This window comes from Rhagoletis zephyria, unplaced genomic scaffold (assembly GCF_001687245.7).
Source record: "Rhagoletis zephyria isolate East Lansing unplaced genomic scaffold, Rhagoletis_zephyria_1.1 Rzeph_scaffold_00259, whole genome shotgun sequence".
Classification (NCBI taxonomy): Eukaryota; Metazoa; Arthropoda; class Insecta; order Diptera; family Tephritidae; genus Rhagoletis; species Rhagoletis zephyria.
This window is the reverse complement of record NW_016157343.1, coordinates 104,119-120,124: the sequence shown is the minus strand read 5'-3', so window position 1 is coordinate 120,124 and position 16,006 is coordinate 104,119. Positions and strand designations below refer to the sequence as shown.

General features: G+C 37.1%; 1 protein-coding gene and 1 long non-coding RNA gene across 8 annotated transcripts in view; one reads left to right on the top strand and one right to left on the bottom strand.

Moving 5' to 3' along the window:
- LOC108358482 (inositol hexakisphosphate and diphosphoinositol-pentakisphosphate kinase) overlaps positions 1 to 16,006 on the top strand; it is a 200,618-nt gene that overhangs the window by 147,484 nt on the left and 37,128 nt on the right. For 5 of the 7 annotated variants that reach the window (XM_017609850.1, XM_017609849.1, XM_017609851.1 and 2 more), the window contains exons 6-14: positions 1,719 to 1,935; positions 2,021 to 2,302; positions 2,384 to 2,572; positions 2,632 to 2,717; positions 6,711 to 6,879; positions 6,933 to 7,130; positions 11,664 to 12,597; positions 12,673 to 12,783; positions 12,853 to 13,096. In XM_017609850.1, coding sequence (XP_017465339.1) covers positions 1,719 to 1,935; positions 2,021 to 2,302; positions 2,384 to 2,572; positions 2,632 to 2,717; positions 6,711 to 6,879; positions 6,933 to 7,130; positions 11,664 to 12,597; positions 12,673 to 12,783; positions 12,853 to 13,096 — 2,430 coding nt within the window. The remainder of the gene's footprint in view (positions 1 to 1,718; positions 1,936 to 2,020; positions 2,303 to 2,383; positions 2,573 to 2,631; positions 2,718 to 6,710; positions 6,880 to 6,932; positions 7,131 to 11,663; positions 12,598 to 12,672; positions 12,784 to 12,852; positions 13,097 to 16,006) is intronic. The other 2 variants (XM_017609848.1, XM_017609847.1) reach the window with 2 other exon arrangements.
- LOC108358486 (uncharacterized) overlaps positions 13,318 to 16,006 on the bottom strand; it is a 5,546-nt gene continuing 2,857 nt past the window's right edge. Inside the window, exon 2 of the long non-coding RNA XR_001846781.1 lies at positions 13,318 to 14,295. This is a non-coding gene — a long non-coding RNA (uncharacterized LOC108358486). The remainder of the gene's footprint in view (positions 14,296 to 16,006) is intronic.

Sequence of the window (16,006 nt, the reverse complement as noted above, 5' to 3'; positions counted from 1 at the left end):
TAAAAAAAATAATCGGGTATTATTATTGGGAATCTTCTGAAGAGAAACAGAGTTTTCTGGTCGAAAATATTGATTTTAAAGAATTCTCTACCATTTCTATGACAAAAATATAAATACGTGGAAAACTTTGAGCGCATTGAGCGACCTCTAAATATTTTTTTGATTTCAAATTAAAAAATAGGGTTATATTTTTTTAGGTATAGAACAATCGTAGGGCGTGAGAGCATACTTCTTTACATGCATTTTTGGACCACCAACTACTAGAGTTACTAGAGCAGATATCGTATTCCTGTAAATTACCGTTATATGGGAGGTGGGCGGAGCTATTGCCCGATTTCAAAGATTTTTAACAGATTTCTTAACCGGACCTTAGGCAAGACTCTTACCGAGTTTGGTCAGAATTGGTGAAGCGGCTACTGAGATACGGCATTGCATCATAAGTGGACGGGGTCACGCCTATTTTCCAAAAATTTCATAACCATATCTATTATTTTTTTAACAAAATTCTACTTCACATACTAATTTTCTACAATTTAGATCCAATATTTAGTGAAATATCGCAGTTTTTGCATTTTTCGAAAATACCGTTATATGGCAACTGGGTGTGGTTTCAGTCTTGAGATATCTCAATTTTTGTTCGAGTTATCGTGTACACGGACGGACGGATGGACAGACAGACAGACATGGCTTAATTGATTTTTCNGTATGGCAACTGGGTGTGGTTTCAGTCTTGAGATATCTCAATTTTTGTTCGAGTTACACGGACGGACGGATGGACAGACAGACAGACATGGCTTAATTGATTTTTCTATTCATTCTGAGAATTTGTGTATATAAAACAACCGTTATGAGAATAAAGTTAATATGCCCTTGTGCACCAGTGCGCTCCAAGCAGCCAAATCGGCCTACAAATAAGTTAGATATAGGACTTTTATTTATTTTTTTCCCGGTACACCTTCCGCTGGAAACGCCCATATGAAGAAAGGTGTAATCCGACCATGCACTTCAAATGGTAGCTTTCGCACTTCACAGCACATTCACATTTTTAATTATATGTTCAAAAACTTCAATAACATTGCTTAAGTAACGTTGAAGATATGAGCGTTAAAGTAAAGGAGTATTTTCGAAAATGCACTATATAATTTTTTTGTATAGTTTTTTTTTTATTTTGCTCCATATTACCCACAGTGTTTGTTACCTTTGCGTATAACAGCCGGCATTTAAAACCTGGTTTTGATATGTTCTCAAAACGAGTATTTGATCCAAAATCGGCCGCGCTTTAGAGATCGGAAAACGGTTAGGAGATTCACGGTTATTTAATTTTTAATTATTTTTGAGCTGAACGTCCCCTAAATCAGAACGATATGTCTAAATTATGTATATACATATGTATCTTTAAGATATTAAGATTCATTTGCAAAAGACAAGTAAAAATACACTTATTATGTCGGAAGGATCACTCTGGAGTCTGTTTTTGAAATGCACGACAATTTTGAAAAAATTACACCTTGTATGTATTTACATATGAATATATGTGAATGCATGTTCGTAGTCATCATGATAAATTACATTGTAAACACGACTAATAACATTGCATTGCATACATTAATTCAGCTCAGTTTCAGTTGCTACTTTTTGCTCATCAGCTCAGGCGTCTCTTTAGACTTTTTAGCACCTTTAAGATCTACTAAGAATCCAGCATTACTTTTAAAACTTAGTATACTTTTCAGGTACGGACGTTAAGGTGTACACAGTCGGTCCGGATTATGCACACGCCGAAGCTCGAAAGTCTCCTGCGTTGGACGGAAAAGTGGAGCGGGATAGCGAAGGCAAAGAGATTCGATATCCGGTAATCTTAAACAATGCAGAGAAGCTTATTTCGCGCAAGGTTTGTTTGGCTTTTAAGCAGACTGTCTGCGGCTTTGATTTACTGCGGTGAGCATATTGAAATTTGTTTAGCAAGAAAAACATTTCATTTTATATAGTAAATAAAATGTTTGATTTGTTTTGCATGGCACAGCGCAAATGGTAAATCCTACGTATGCGACGTTAATGGCTTCAGCTTCGTTAAGAACTCAAATAAGTATTACGATGATTGCGCTAAGATACTGGGTAATATGATATTGCGTGAGCTCACGCCGACGTTGCATATACCGTGGCTTGTACCCTTCCAACTGGACGATCCGCCCATTGTGCCGACAACATTTGGCAAAATGATGGAATTGCGTTGTGTGGTTGCGGTAATAAGACACGGCGATCGTACGCCTAAACAAAAAATGAAGCTTGAAGTGCGGCATCCTAAGTAATAAAAAATTCAAAATATATTAACATTGTATAAATATGTACATATGTATGTATGTTTGTATATTCATCTCGTTCACAGATTTTTCGAGATATTTGACAAATATGATGGCTATAAGGATGGTCACGTTAAATTGAAACGTCCAAAACAATTGCAAGAGATTTTAGACATTGCGAGATATTTGCTATCGGAAATACAAAACAAGTCCGCGGACGCTGAAATACAAGAAAAGGAAAGCAAACTGGAACAGCTGAAAAATGTATTGGAAATGTAAGCACGCGTGCTTGTTTTTAAATTCTTTTTGTATTTATAAACACATTATCATTCAGGTACGGACACTTTTCTGGTATAAATCGCAAGGTGCAAATGAAATACCAACCAAAGGGTCGTCCCCGCGGGTCCAGTTCCGATGACGGTAATACTTAAAGAATGGTCACACGTGATTGGCGCTTAAAATATACAGCAAATTATTTACTTAAATAGTACTCAATTAGGTGGTTTACAAGGTGTTGTAAGTGTCGTATTGCCTTACGCCTTAGGACTTGAATAGACAACGAAATTATTTTTTACTGTGTGAAATTTCATAATATGACGTTTATGGTACCTTTAGAACCCCCTAAATATATTTTTAGCCATTTAAAGTCTACGACATACAACAATACGATACTAACGACACAATTGTGAATACCCCGAATGTGAAAGATTTGAAATGATAATCGAAATATTTTATATTCCTAAAGCAGAATATACACAAGTAGACTTGTCTGTACTACATGTCAAGTATGACGTACCGTCGCATCGTGGATAGGCGGGTGTGCATACCAAATTCCAGGTCTGCAGACATGTATAAAGGAAATTTAAATTTTTCAATTTGTTTGCTCGTTGTTGCGACAGGTATGAACGTTTATAGTACACAATGCAGACAGAACTTCATATGTGTATAGAAAAGTACAAACCCAGCAAACATTTGGAGTAACAAATAAGGCAATTTTATTTTTTAAACTAATTCGCATTATATCTTTACAGAACACTATAAGGATTAATCATTAAAATAATACATTTTAATAGTTTAAATTTTTTATTAATATCTTTATGTAACTACATACATATATCATATATCGTCACCTGAAATGCAATACGACGGAAAAAACATCGTTCCTGAAATGCAAAAAGTCGTAACTGATAAAGAATTCAAAATTCACTTTTGATTAATATGATGGATTCCATCGAATTACAACTCCCCACATCGTTTTATGAAAAAAAATATTAGTCACGAATTTTTCTACTTTATTGAAGTTGCTTTTTACGACTTTTTCCATTTCAGGTGACGATATGTATAACAAAGATACTAACACATACTTCCATATACATATGTATGACAGAAACTTTCGGAAACTTTCCTCTACGTTGTGTGCGTGGTGGGCGGAGCGGGAGAGGCACGGTCATGAGCCGCTGTTTACAGAAATGCAACTCCTTCCCGGCTGCCTTACAAAAATGGGGAAAAATCTAAATTTTCGCTTGGTTTGATTAGATGAAGGCACTGACTTGAGCCTTTCCGTGTTGCCGGAGAAGAGAGGGCCCACCCATGGTATATACCATTTCTAGTGCATAAAGGTAAAGGCGTCAGGCTCCGGTGTTTTTTTTTAAGCTCCTTTTGCGTGGGCGGTCTTCGGCCGCGCTTAGGGATTAAACACTTACTAAGTAGAATTCTCCTTTCTGTGTTGCCGGAGGAGAGGGGCGGTGGCCACCCGAAACTTTTGCAAATTATTTATTGAAAAAAAAAAAACCGTATTAGTATATTCATCAAAAAACCTACAAATTTGACTCAATAACGAGCCGCGTGTGAGGGCAATAAGAGTCCAGTATGAATAATTTGTGCCTATAAATACTTGCTGGGAAGACGTAGATCCGTATGCCGTTATGTTCGTTCACTTCAACGATTACAACGAAATGAAGTTTGAACAACGTGTCGCATAGGTGTATACTGAACTGACAAGCGACCAAGTATGCATACAAGTCTGATTGTGTATATTCTGCTTAAGCCATGATTCAATAATGAAAGGTTTTTTAAGAAAAACTTTCTCTTGCTCGAATTTTATCAATGACACTCCCTCTACTCCTAAAAACAAAAACAGTGATATTTCTTTTCCAAATTTCTTTGCAAGTTTTAAGAATATTTTTAAAATCTTAGTAGTAAAATGTTTACTTTTTAAATTTGAAGAAATGGTTGTTCCTGAGAATCGTTGGCCCACAGAAATTCAATGTAGGCTAAAGAGACGAAATTCCCTTAAATGCCGAAATGTATTTGTCGACATTCGTGAAGACCTATAGATTCTGCCAAGTCGTGGTAAAGTAAAGCGCGCAATTGTTCTCGAAAATGAGGCAACGAATGTATTTAGGCATTGACCTACACAACACAATCGTGGTGTCTCCGAATGAGACTTTGACGCAATATAATATTTGCAAACCTTATCCATGGGCTAGGTTAAGTCACTGGAGCGATTTTGTAATTGCAATCGTTCAATAGCAGCGTGACGTTTTCATTCTTCCTGAGTTCGACCAGCACGAATCGCCAATCGCGACTGTGTTAGACAATCTTTGATATTCTGATCCGTGGCATAATGTCACCCGAACACTAAGGCCCAGTTTTCCAGTGCACGACTGTGATTTAAACTTAGATTAACTGCTCGAGCTGGTCAAGACAACGCGGTTTACGTGATCTCAGTTTAAACTTGCACTGAAAAACTGGCCCTAAAAGTTCAATATCAAAGAATTCGTGTTACCGTATTAGAAGCAATCGAGGCATAACCGCGAAAGAAAAGTAAGCGATAAATGTTTTTTATGGCGTCATTTTTATCAAAATTATATAATTTTTCCACAAACAATTTCTTCATATCCATCAACCGTAAATGGTACCGCAAAGAACTTATAAGGCAAAAAAAAACAACAGATAAACAGCTCAAAGTGGGCCATCCATTCTCAAGTTGTACACGATCTGACGTTCGCAACCTTGGTATATATCGACTCCTAATTGCGATTTTATCGTAAGCGACAAATTATCGAAAAAAATTTTTTTGGTGTAAATAGGTCACAAATACTAGTTACAACGTCCTACAAAATTACAGACTTTGAATATATACCGTTTCGGAAAAAAGCAAGATTAATTTTATCGTTTACTTTGTTTACACTTTCCTACAATTTTATCATTGATAGCAACACTATGTCTACAGAACTTTATTATAAATAGCAGTTTGAACTGTAGTTGTAACCAAAGTTCCATGGGCACTTGCTACAACTGAATTACTCAAAATCAGCTTCTTTCCCTCATAAAAATTAAGTGCATTATGCAATTGCAGCTGCAATCACTAAGTGCAGCGCAGCTCGTATGTCGGTGTCCTTTTTAAAACTCTTTCATGCCCTCGTATAGAAAAAATTGCAACTGATTTCGAATCGCCATCTTAACACCAGCTCATACGGCCATATGGATTTACAAGAAAACTTGGGGACAATCAAGTAGATGCACCAAACGAAAATATGTTGAGCTTATTCTGCTGATTGGCAGTGTTTATATTTAATTGATTTAAAATTCAGTTTTTTTCAAACAATACTTAAAGTACCCGCAGTCCTTCGTTTATAAATGTCCAAATTATACAACATAAAAACTATCGCCATCGCCAATCCTTTGATAACTTTCCTCTACATGTTCAGGAAAAATATCGTAAGCGCCATTTTACGTTTAGGTCCGCAAAAAATAAATAGTCCCATTAGAAAGCTAGCATTCAATAATATTGTTGTCCATTTAAATCCAAATAAATTTGTATACTGTTTAAGGGAGAATTAAAAAAAAACCTCTCTTGTGAAATTAGGCGTCGTATCTACATACAAATAATTATTTTTAATAACTATCAGAGGTTATATTCGATGTAACTAAGTTGGTTTCAATTAAATAATCAAAGCAAATACTACCATGCACTATTATGAACACCTTTTTGTGGAATTTCGCTACTTTTTGAAAGGTGATTGAATTCTTCCCCTTTTCCTTCTGCTTAAAAAAAAAACATCCCTGTGGGTGGGAGTGTCAAATTTTAGAAAAAAACTACTTACAAAACCTTTGATAGGTTTGTTCCACAAGCTACTAGAAGTTACGAGTTACACACACGCGTTGCACAAGTAAGTTTTAGAGTTTCTTCTTTGATATACGCTCACAGTTTGAACTTTGCTCGAGCTTTTCTACAAGTAGCTTGTGGAACAAACCTACTAATTGAATCATGTTCCTAAACTACATAAATGTACGTACATATGTATGTAAATAATGTCGCATGCCAGCAAATTTGCAACTAACAACATTTTTGTAATATCTTCTGTTTCGATTTTTCTTTTATTTGCTTTAATTATTTGTGCTTTGAAGTAGATGCACCGAAGGAGCCGTCACTTGTTTTGATCCTTAAATGGGGCGGGGAGCTAACTCCTGCAGGTCGTATTCAAGCTGAGGAATTGGGTCGCATATTTCGTTGTATGTACCCTGGTGGTCAGGGTCGGCAGGACTACTCTGGCACACAAGGATTGGGCTTGTTGAGGTGAATTCATAATAAAATATTTTTGAAAATATAAAAACTCTTTTAATTACTAGACTGCACTCCACTTTCCGGCATGATTTGAAAATATATGCCTCTGACGAAGGCCGTGTCCAAATGACAGCAGCCGCATTTGCTAAAGGATTGCTGGCTTTGGAGGGAGAGCTTACACCGATTTTGGTCCAAATGGTTAAGAGCGCTAACACAAATGGGCTGCTGGATAATGATTGTGACTCTAGTAAATACCAAACCCTGTAAGTGGATACTATTTAGTATAGTATTTTTAATGCATTCGAAAGAAAATCAAATAAAAAAACAGCATTCGCACGACTGCCGGTTTTACGTACCGGAATGACTCGGGTTTTACCCGGCTGTTGTTTCAGCGATCTAACCCCGTTTAGGTCGGTGAAATACTTCAAGCGTTTTTCGTCCATAGAGCTACATGTGCTACGTACTCTTCTGCTCAGGGCTGGTATCGAGTCAAACCCTGGGCGAGAAACCTACACCTTCTGCGTGTGGCAGAGACGGCTACATCCTAACTCTACCGCAGTCAGGTGCATGTAATGGGTGGAGTCACCTACGAGCATGCTCAGGCCTCAGCACTCATCGGCAGTAGACCACGGCATACGTGGCCACCTGCTGCTCAAACAGAGTCGTCTCCGCGACACACACGGGCCCGCTTCAGCATCTCAACACAAACAAGACCGCACCACAACACAACACAATAGACCATACAACAAACACAATAGACCACACCACAGACACAACAGCACCACCACACATTCACGCCGCCGCCAACAACTCTTAGTTCCTCCGACAATCTGCTCGGTGTGCCAGGCCAGGATATTCCGTAACGTGACATCAGTCAACTGCAATACCTGCCTGTTGCGAGAAGGCAACATACATCACTCACATCCCACATACAAATAAGTCTCCCTAGGCACACGAAGAATTTGCAGATTCATTGTAACGGACTTCAAAGCAAGGTCGAGGAGATAACCACCTTTATGGGACGGCATGGAATATTAATTGCTGCGAAGTTGCACAGCAATTCAACATTGCGAGATAATGGTGGTGGCGTGGCATCGATCGCAGGGTTACCAACCTAGAATGTCAGGGTATTACTATCGGGCCAGGCGATGTCGAGCTCGAAATATTTAAGGCTTACATACCCCCTGTTACCAGCTGCCCGACAGGATATCACCATATGATAGTCGGTGACTTTAACGCGCACCACGACCTTTGGCATCCAAGCCTATCGAATTATCGTAGGGGACACTCTTGGCTGAGCAGATGGACAATTCGACATTCTGCACAATGAACGATGACGCACCTACCAGGATTATGGGCAGCTGCAGCAGTTCGACTGATATAATAATTGTAAGCGATGGTCTGATAAACAGCATAACGTGGCGACCTATGCTGACCTTAGCATCAGACCACCTGCCCATGTCACCTCTATTAATAAACCTGCCGAGTTCGCTTCCGCGAAACACCGAACCTACACCAACTTTCCTAAAGTTGATTGGAACGGCTTCGTGGAAGTTACTGAAAGCACCTTCTCTGCCCTTCACACACCAACCGAGGCTCACGTAGGTGAGCGTAAGTTCCGCAGGGTTGTCACTGCTGCTGCAGCCCGCTTCCTCCCCAGCTGGATGCATTTCAGACCCCCGTCCGAATTTTCCTGCTGAAGCGGCTGTCCTAGCCAGTGAGCGTGACAACCTTTGTCAGGGGTTGCCCGCATCAGGGATCTCAATAAGGAGATCGGCAATTGTCTCTGACGAATGATCGATAACATGCAGCATAAAGCAACCTCTGGACCCGACAGCATACCGACAGGTCTTGAACGGCATTCACAGGGATTCAGTCTCGAGTTATGTAGACTCTCGACTTGTGTCTGCCGTTTTAGGTACACAACCACCAGACGTAGACGAGACAGAGCTTCGACATACATTGACCAATCACTGGACCCGACGACGTACCGACGAGTCGGTCACCACCTACCACGACTCCGTGCATGCCGTGATCGCGGCCCAATGACCACCTGTAGCAGACACGGAGCTTCAACTACCAGAGAGACCCGCGTTACTCTGGCCCAGTTACGGTCTGGATATTGCAGTCATCTCAACAGCTACCTGTCCAGACTCTTATACCCCCAATGAGTGTCCGGCATGTGGAGACTCGCCGCACGCATGTCAGCTCAATCCCACTCAACTCACACCCCTCTCCCTTTGGTCCGACCCCGTCGAAACTGGCGTTTTTTGTGTCTACCGTTAGTTGAGCTTGACGGCAACGATCGATGGACAAACCATAATGAGCGGGGCTTAGTAGTGCCGCTACAACGACATCAACAACGTCTTTAAGTCTTTATTAGAACAAAATATTAAGGGTGATTACAATCTTTTGTGATATATTTCGGTGCACTTTTCAGTAGTTTAAGCTCAAATGAACCACAAAATGTGACAGTTTTTAAATTACACATTTTTTCTACAAATATAGATAACACAGGCCAACAAAAATGAAAAAAAATGTTGGTGCGACAAATGTTAAAGCTATTTTTGATATACTTTTTTGTGCTGATTACGAATCCGNCTTTTTTTTTGTAAATGGTTAAAAGTTCTTGTTGTTAATGCTAAATAAAAGAAAGGTAATTTAATTACTTTTCTGTTTGTTATAAATTCTTTCAAAAAAATTAACTTTTTTTGCAAAAATTTCTATGTTTTGGGTACGGCCTTGTGCGAGTGCAGAATGCTAATTACAATAAAGGTAGTCTTATTATTTTTCTTCTAGATATAAATTATTTTAAATAAATTCACTTTTGTTATAAAAATTTTTAAGTTTTGTGTACTGCCATAAGTGAGTGTAAAACACAAAGTTGTTAGCCAAGACTTGTTTAAAAAAAAATATTTGAGAATCATGAATGGTTACACATATTAAAATAAAGGTAATTTATTTACCTTTTATTTGGTCATAAATTCTTTTAAAAAAATAAACTTTTTTTGTAAAAATTTTGAAGTTTTGTATACTGCATACAATGGNTTAAGCTTAAACTTTCTTGAACTTTCGACTACAATCCCTAAAAATACCATCTCTTCGTCTTGATCCTAAGATCACTTATAGTCGTTTATTGAACAGCAAAAACTGATTTTGGCAGCATTTTTTTTTTTCAATAGCACAATTTGCCAGCATTTTTTTTTATTGTTCAACAAATGACTATAAATGGCCATCAAGNGGAATCGAACCATAAATACTGGTTTACCAAATATATCGACTCGTGCACAATTTTTAGTGGAGTTATTCCTTTTTATGTAGTTTTAAATATGTAGTACTATACGTNTGAACGGAATCGGACCATAAATACTGGTTTACCAAATATATCGACTCGTGCACAATTTTTAGTGGAGTTATTCCTTTTTATGTAGTTTTAAATATGTAGTACTATACGTTCTAACTATGAACCAAATCGGACTATAAATACGGGGCTTTCAAATATCTCGACTCCTGCCCCACACAGTGTGCTTTTTGAACATTCCATGCGAATTAATCGTTGCGCTTTCGACAGAAGCAATATTTTGATATGAAGCAAAATGGTTTTGAAAGCTTATTTTATTCCCTTTCACGGAAAAATACTGCCATTGACCCAAAATTACTACTTGACCTTAAAAAAATTTGGTCAAAAATAGTGTTCTTTGAAAAAAACATGCAAAATCCATCGGATTTGTTTCAAAAAAAAATTTTTGTATATATTATAGATTTTGAGACGAAAAACGCTTCCACTGTTTAAAAATCAAAACAAAATTTTAACACCTCAATTTAAGAAATGCATTTTTGATTGCATTTTTTATTTGCATGCAGCTGTGCATCGTTCTTACAATTTGATATCACTCAAATAACGCTGTAGTGCTATTCAAGATCTTTAATTTGAGCCATGGTGGAAATCTTTAGGCCCTCTGAGAGCCAAGTTATAACAATTTTAAACCAAACTTCGAATCTGCAGTACGAGTTTTTACTCTGAAATTAGAAGAAAAAAAATGCAAAAATGTCGAATGAAATTTCGAAGTTTAACTTTAGAATCGCTATAATTTGGATCTCAAAGGGCCTATGGACTAGGCTCAAATTAAAGATCTTGAATAGTACTACAGCGTGCTTGTTATTAGAGTAATATAAAATTGTGAGAAGGATGCACAGCTGCATGCAAATAAAAAAAATGCTATCAAAAATGCATTTCTTAAGTTGAGGTGTTAAATTGTTTTATTCTATTTTTAAACAGTGGAATCGTATTTCTCGTATTAAAATCTATAATATTAGTGTAATAAAACATACAACATTTTTTTAACAAATCCGGTGGATTTTGCATGTTTTTTTCGAAGAATACTATTTTTGACCAATTTTTTTAAGGGCAAAGAGTAATTGTGGGTCAATGGCAGTATTTTTCCATGAAAGGGAATAAAATTAGCTTTCAAAACCATTTTGTTTCATATCAAAATATTGCTTCTGTCGAAAGCGCTACGATTAATTCGCATGGGGTGTTCAAAAAGCACACTGTGCGCCACCAATAGGATTAACACATATTTCGTACTGTATTGTTATCGGGCTCTGAGCCAACTGTTTCAAGTCTCTAGGTCATCGGGAAGTTGCCCAAAAATGTATTGCAAGATTTGCCCCTAACAAGCATACATTCGAAGCAAGTAAAATAATACTTTGTAAAAATACCCTTCCTTTTCAACTCAAAATTCGTAAAAAATTCCACGATTTCTTAATATTAATAAAATCCATAATATTTTCAGAGCAAAACAACGCCTACATGATTTGATGCGTGTTGATCGCGATTTCACAGCCGAAGATCGTGAGGCCATAAATCCTTGCAATAGCATATCAATAAATCAAGCTTTGGACTTCGTCAAAAATCCAGTAGAATGTTGTAATCACGTCCACAAATTAATCAAAGAGTTACTCACAATTATAAGCGTAAAGAAAGAAGATCCCAAAACTAAAGACGCCATACTATACCACGGTGAAACTTGGGACTTGATGGCACGTCGTTGGGAGAAAATTGAAAAAGACTTTAGCACAAAATCAAAACAATATGACATTTCTAAAGTTCCAGACATATACGATTGCATCAAGTACGATCTGCAGCATAATCAGCATACGCTGCAATACGATCAGGCCGAAGAGTTATACATTTACGCTAAATATCTGGCTGATATCGTAATACCACAGGAGTACGGTTCAACTGTGCAAGAAAAATTGGCCATCGGCCAGGGTATCTGCACGCCACTGCTCAAAAAGATCAAAGCCGATTTGCAGCGAAACATCGAGGAAGTAGGCGATGAGTCGGTAAATAGGCTGAATCCGCATTACAGTCATGGTGTGGCCAGTCCAGGCCGCCATGTACGCACGCGTTTATATTTCACCAGCGAAAGTCATGTGCATTCATTGCTGACTGTTTTGCGCTATGGCGGCCTGCTAAATGTGCTTAACGACGAGCAATGGCGGCGTGCTATGGATTATATTTCGATGGTATCTGAACTGAATTACATGTCACAAGTCGTAATAATGTTGTACGAAGATCCGACCAAGGATCCCACATCGGAAGAACGCTTCCATGTAGAGTTACACTTTAGCCCTGGTGTTAATTGTTGTGTACAGAAGAATTTACCACCTGGTCCAGGCTTTCGTCCACACTCACGGAATGATTCTGGCAATCCTAAGCAAATGGTGAGTACCACAGTAGACTAGAAAAGTATGATGTGAGTATTTTATTAATGTTCATATGTTCACCTGCGTGAAAAGGGTTCCGTGAGTGGAATTTTGAAAAACAATTCTGCCGGTGACGAGGCGAATCCCGCACGCATAGAGGAAGAGAATGACTCAGAGGATAGTCCTATAAGGAGCCAATCAGATGTGAGCAATTCTTTATTAGTGCGATAATTATGACATAATTACACATCCCTTCTATATATTTGTTTTCAGGGCTACGAAAAGGATTCACCGCCACGCAACAATCACATAAAATCGAAACCAATACCAATTGGGGCGCATCACACCGTGAGTGGTCACGAGGCCGCGCACTTGGCTAAGCGCTTAAACGAAGAGCTAGCGTCACAACAACAAACCGTACAGCAGATCGGCTCATTGGAATCGCAACGCCCCATCAGTCCCGATACAGAGCCACGATCCCGCAGCTACGAACAACGCGATCCAAAGCGCGCTAAAGGTACGTATCGTCTGAGTTTTAATGAATTTTACGTTGTCGCTGCTGCGTTCGAGTACGTCTTTGTATTGCTTTCCAACAACTTGTTTCTACTTTTATAACACTTAACACGCTACTACCCACCTATAATCGTTAGATGGGCGGCATACGTTTAAAACCACCTAACTTTTTTCTTATTTTGTCAATTGTCCGCAAATAGCATGTGCCGTTCTATGGCGCGCTGCATTGGCAAAACTCCATATTAACCATTTATTGTATGTTTTACGGACATAATAACGCATTTGGAATACAAGGTTTAGTTTAGAGTCATAAAAAAGACGCGTGATAATTTATAATAATGAATGCACATATGTAACATGATAAAGAAAATTGCACGAGCCTTGTTTTGCCGCTCGACGACAGGTTGTAAGCCAGATCAAGCAGTTACAAAATTGTAATATTCTTCTAACACATTAAAATTCGTTATTTATTCATAAAAAACGGATTTAACAACTTCAGGCTTAGTTATTTGCTTAGTAATTGGAATGGATTCAGAAACAAGAATATTTGAAAAAAAAAAAAAATATATATGTAATTTACCAAGAGTATGGCTAAAATGTGGGAAATTTTTAAAAGGAATCTAAATTTTATAGTATTAATCCTATTTTACCGTAAGTTTATTACTTCTCAAACCCAGTAAAAGCATTACTTTTCCAGAATTCTTATTAAAAATCGAAATTGCTTAGTAAATTTCTCAGATAGAAAGTTTTAATCCACTAAGCCATGTATAATTTTTTATGAATAAGTAAGAGTTTCAGGATGTTTGAAATATTTTTGGCACAGTTTCGTGAATTATTCGATCAATGCTATGTTACTCAAGAAGATAGTTTTTATTGTTTTCCTGCTAAAAATTCTAATTCGTTTTCAACGCTAAAAACATATTTAACAGCATTGTTTTCGGTGCGTTTGTCCGTCTCTAAAGAAATTAAATTATATGTTTTTGTAGGATCAATACAAATACCTGCATATTAATACATACATCTTTTATGTGCACTAATCATATTTTAAAAACTTACTTATTTACTTTCTTATTAACATAATTCTACACATTTGTTTAAACTTTTTCACACAATGGCAAAATTTTCGTATAAGCATCTGGCTGGGAATTCCCGTGTATTTGGCTGAAATTCGGTGTCGTATTTTGCTGTCGTCTTTGAATACTGCTGTAAAAAATACATACAGATATATATTTTTCCAAGCTGTCATTCAAATATGCCATGCCAAAAGCTAGCCACTGGAAAATGTTAGTGGGCTTTCAAAAATGGAAAGCGATATTTTTATTAATTTCTGTTTTGTAATGAACTATAAAGTAGAAATTATAAAAATTTTTAATGACTGCCTTGCTTTAGCTTTGCAGCCATTGTACGCATTGCCAGCGGCTGACATTTGGTTTTAAATGTGTTTGAACTTCTCTCCATCATGTTCTTCATATAATTGTTTTAATTGAGTTTAGTTTGTTTAGATTTTGTTTTGTTTGTTTAATTTATTTTCTAAACTTTTCTCAATTATGAGTCCCGCACGTAAGCAAACAAATATTTTGTCCGTAGTTATATTACATACATACGTCTCAATAAAAATAGTTGCGGTTTACCCCGGCGAATCATAAAATTTTGTCTATTTTAGGGCGCTGAATAAAATATTTTGACCGAATTAACGGCCCTATCCGCAGTAGTTAAAGCAACTGGTATGCGATGAGTTTTGTCATTGGCATGCAAATAGGGTCATAAGATCACTCGTGGTCAAGGCTTCCAACTGCCCTTACCTACATATGAATGCCATAATACTGATAAAAAAAAGTTCCAAATAAAATGCCATTCTTATAAATCGCAAGAAAATTATTTCTTTCTTTCCCATTTAGAAATTGAATAAGAAGCAAGTTTCTAAAACAAACTAAAATAATCCAGTTATACGTGTACAATCTTTACAAACTAGGAAATTTTAGTTGACGAAAAATTAGTACACACGATGGATTTGGCTCATTGAGCCAATTTCAAAAATTAGGCACCATCTGAAGTAAAATAGGGCAAAAAAATAAGTGCGGTTTGAACCAAATTGAGAGGTCTGCTCGTGGTTTGGACCGTTTTGAAGTTATCTGCCAAAAAAAGTTTTTCATTAAAAGTAACCTTAGCCGATAAAAAAAATACATTCCTTGTCAAAAAATGTTCAGACATATTAAAGATAATGACACTTTTAATGCACTTTCCGACAACTTTTTAATGAAACTTTCATTCAGGGTATTCATCTAAATGCGTAGATGCTTCGAAAATGTGTAAACCTCGTAAATTACCCAGTTTTCCATACAAAATTAAGTAAGTTTACGAGGTTTATACAGTTACGAGGCATTTACGAATTTAGATGAATACCCTGATCGAGATTTTAATAACACAAGCATTTTTAACTGATTTCCTATTATAAAAATGGTGTATTTTGCTACGAGTTTCTGTCATCCCTTGTCAAATTTGGTTTGGATACAACCGGTTTAGGACTTATGCCACCTTCAGCAATTTAAGAAGCAATAAGAAAAGTTGTGACAAGTTTTCAAAACCTAAATAAACTCATGAAAAAATTAAAAGTAGATAGTTGAAAACAAGTAATTTAAAAACAAATTTCTTTAAGACAATCTTTTATAAGCGGTTAATAAAAAATCGACCCCGCAGCACCTAACGGCTAAAATTTTGGTTTCTTATTTCTTTCCATTTAAGTAACATACGTTCTAAATTTAAAACAAATCGGGCCATGAATATGGGTTTTCCAAATATATCGACTCCTGCGCCACCTATCGAGTAAATTTTAAGCGGATTGTTTACTATCAGGAAAGACGTTTATTTCGGACTTAAAAAATATCTGGCCATGTTCAACTGTTGAAAAAAAAAA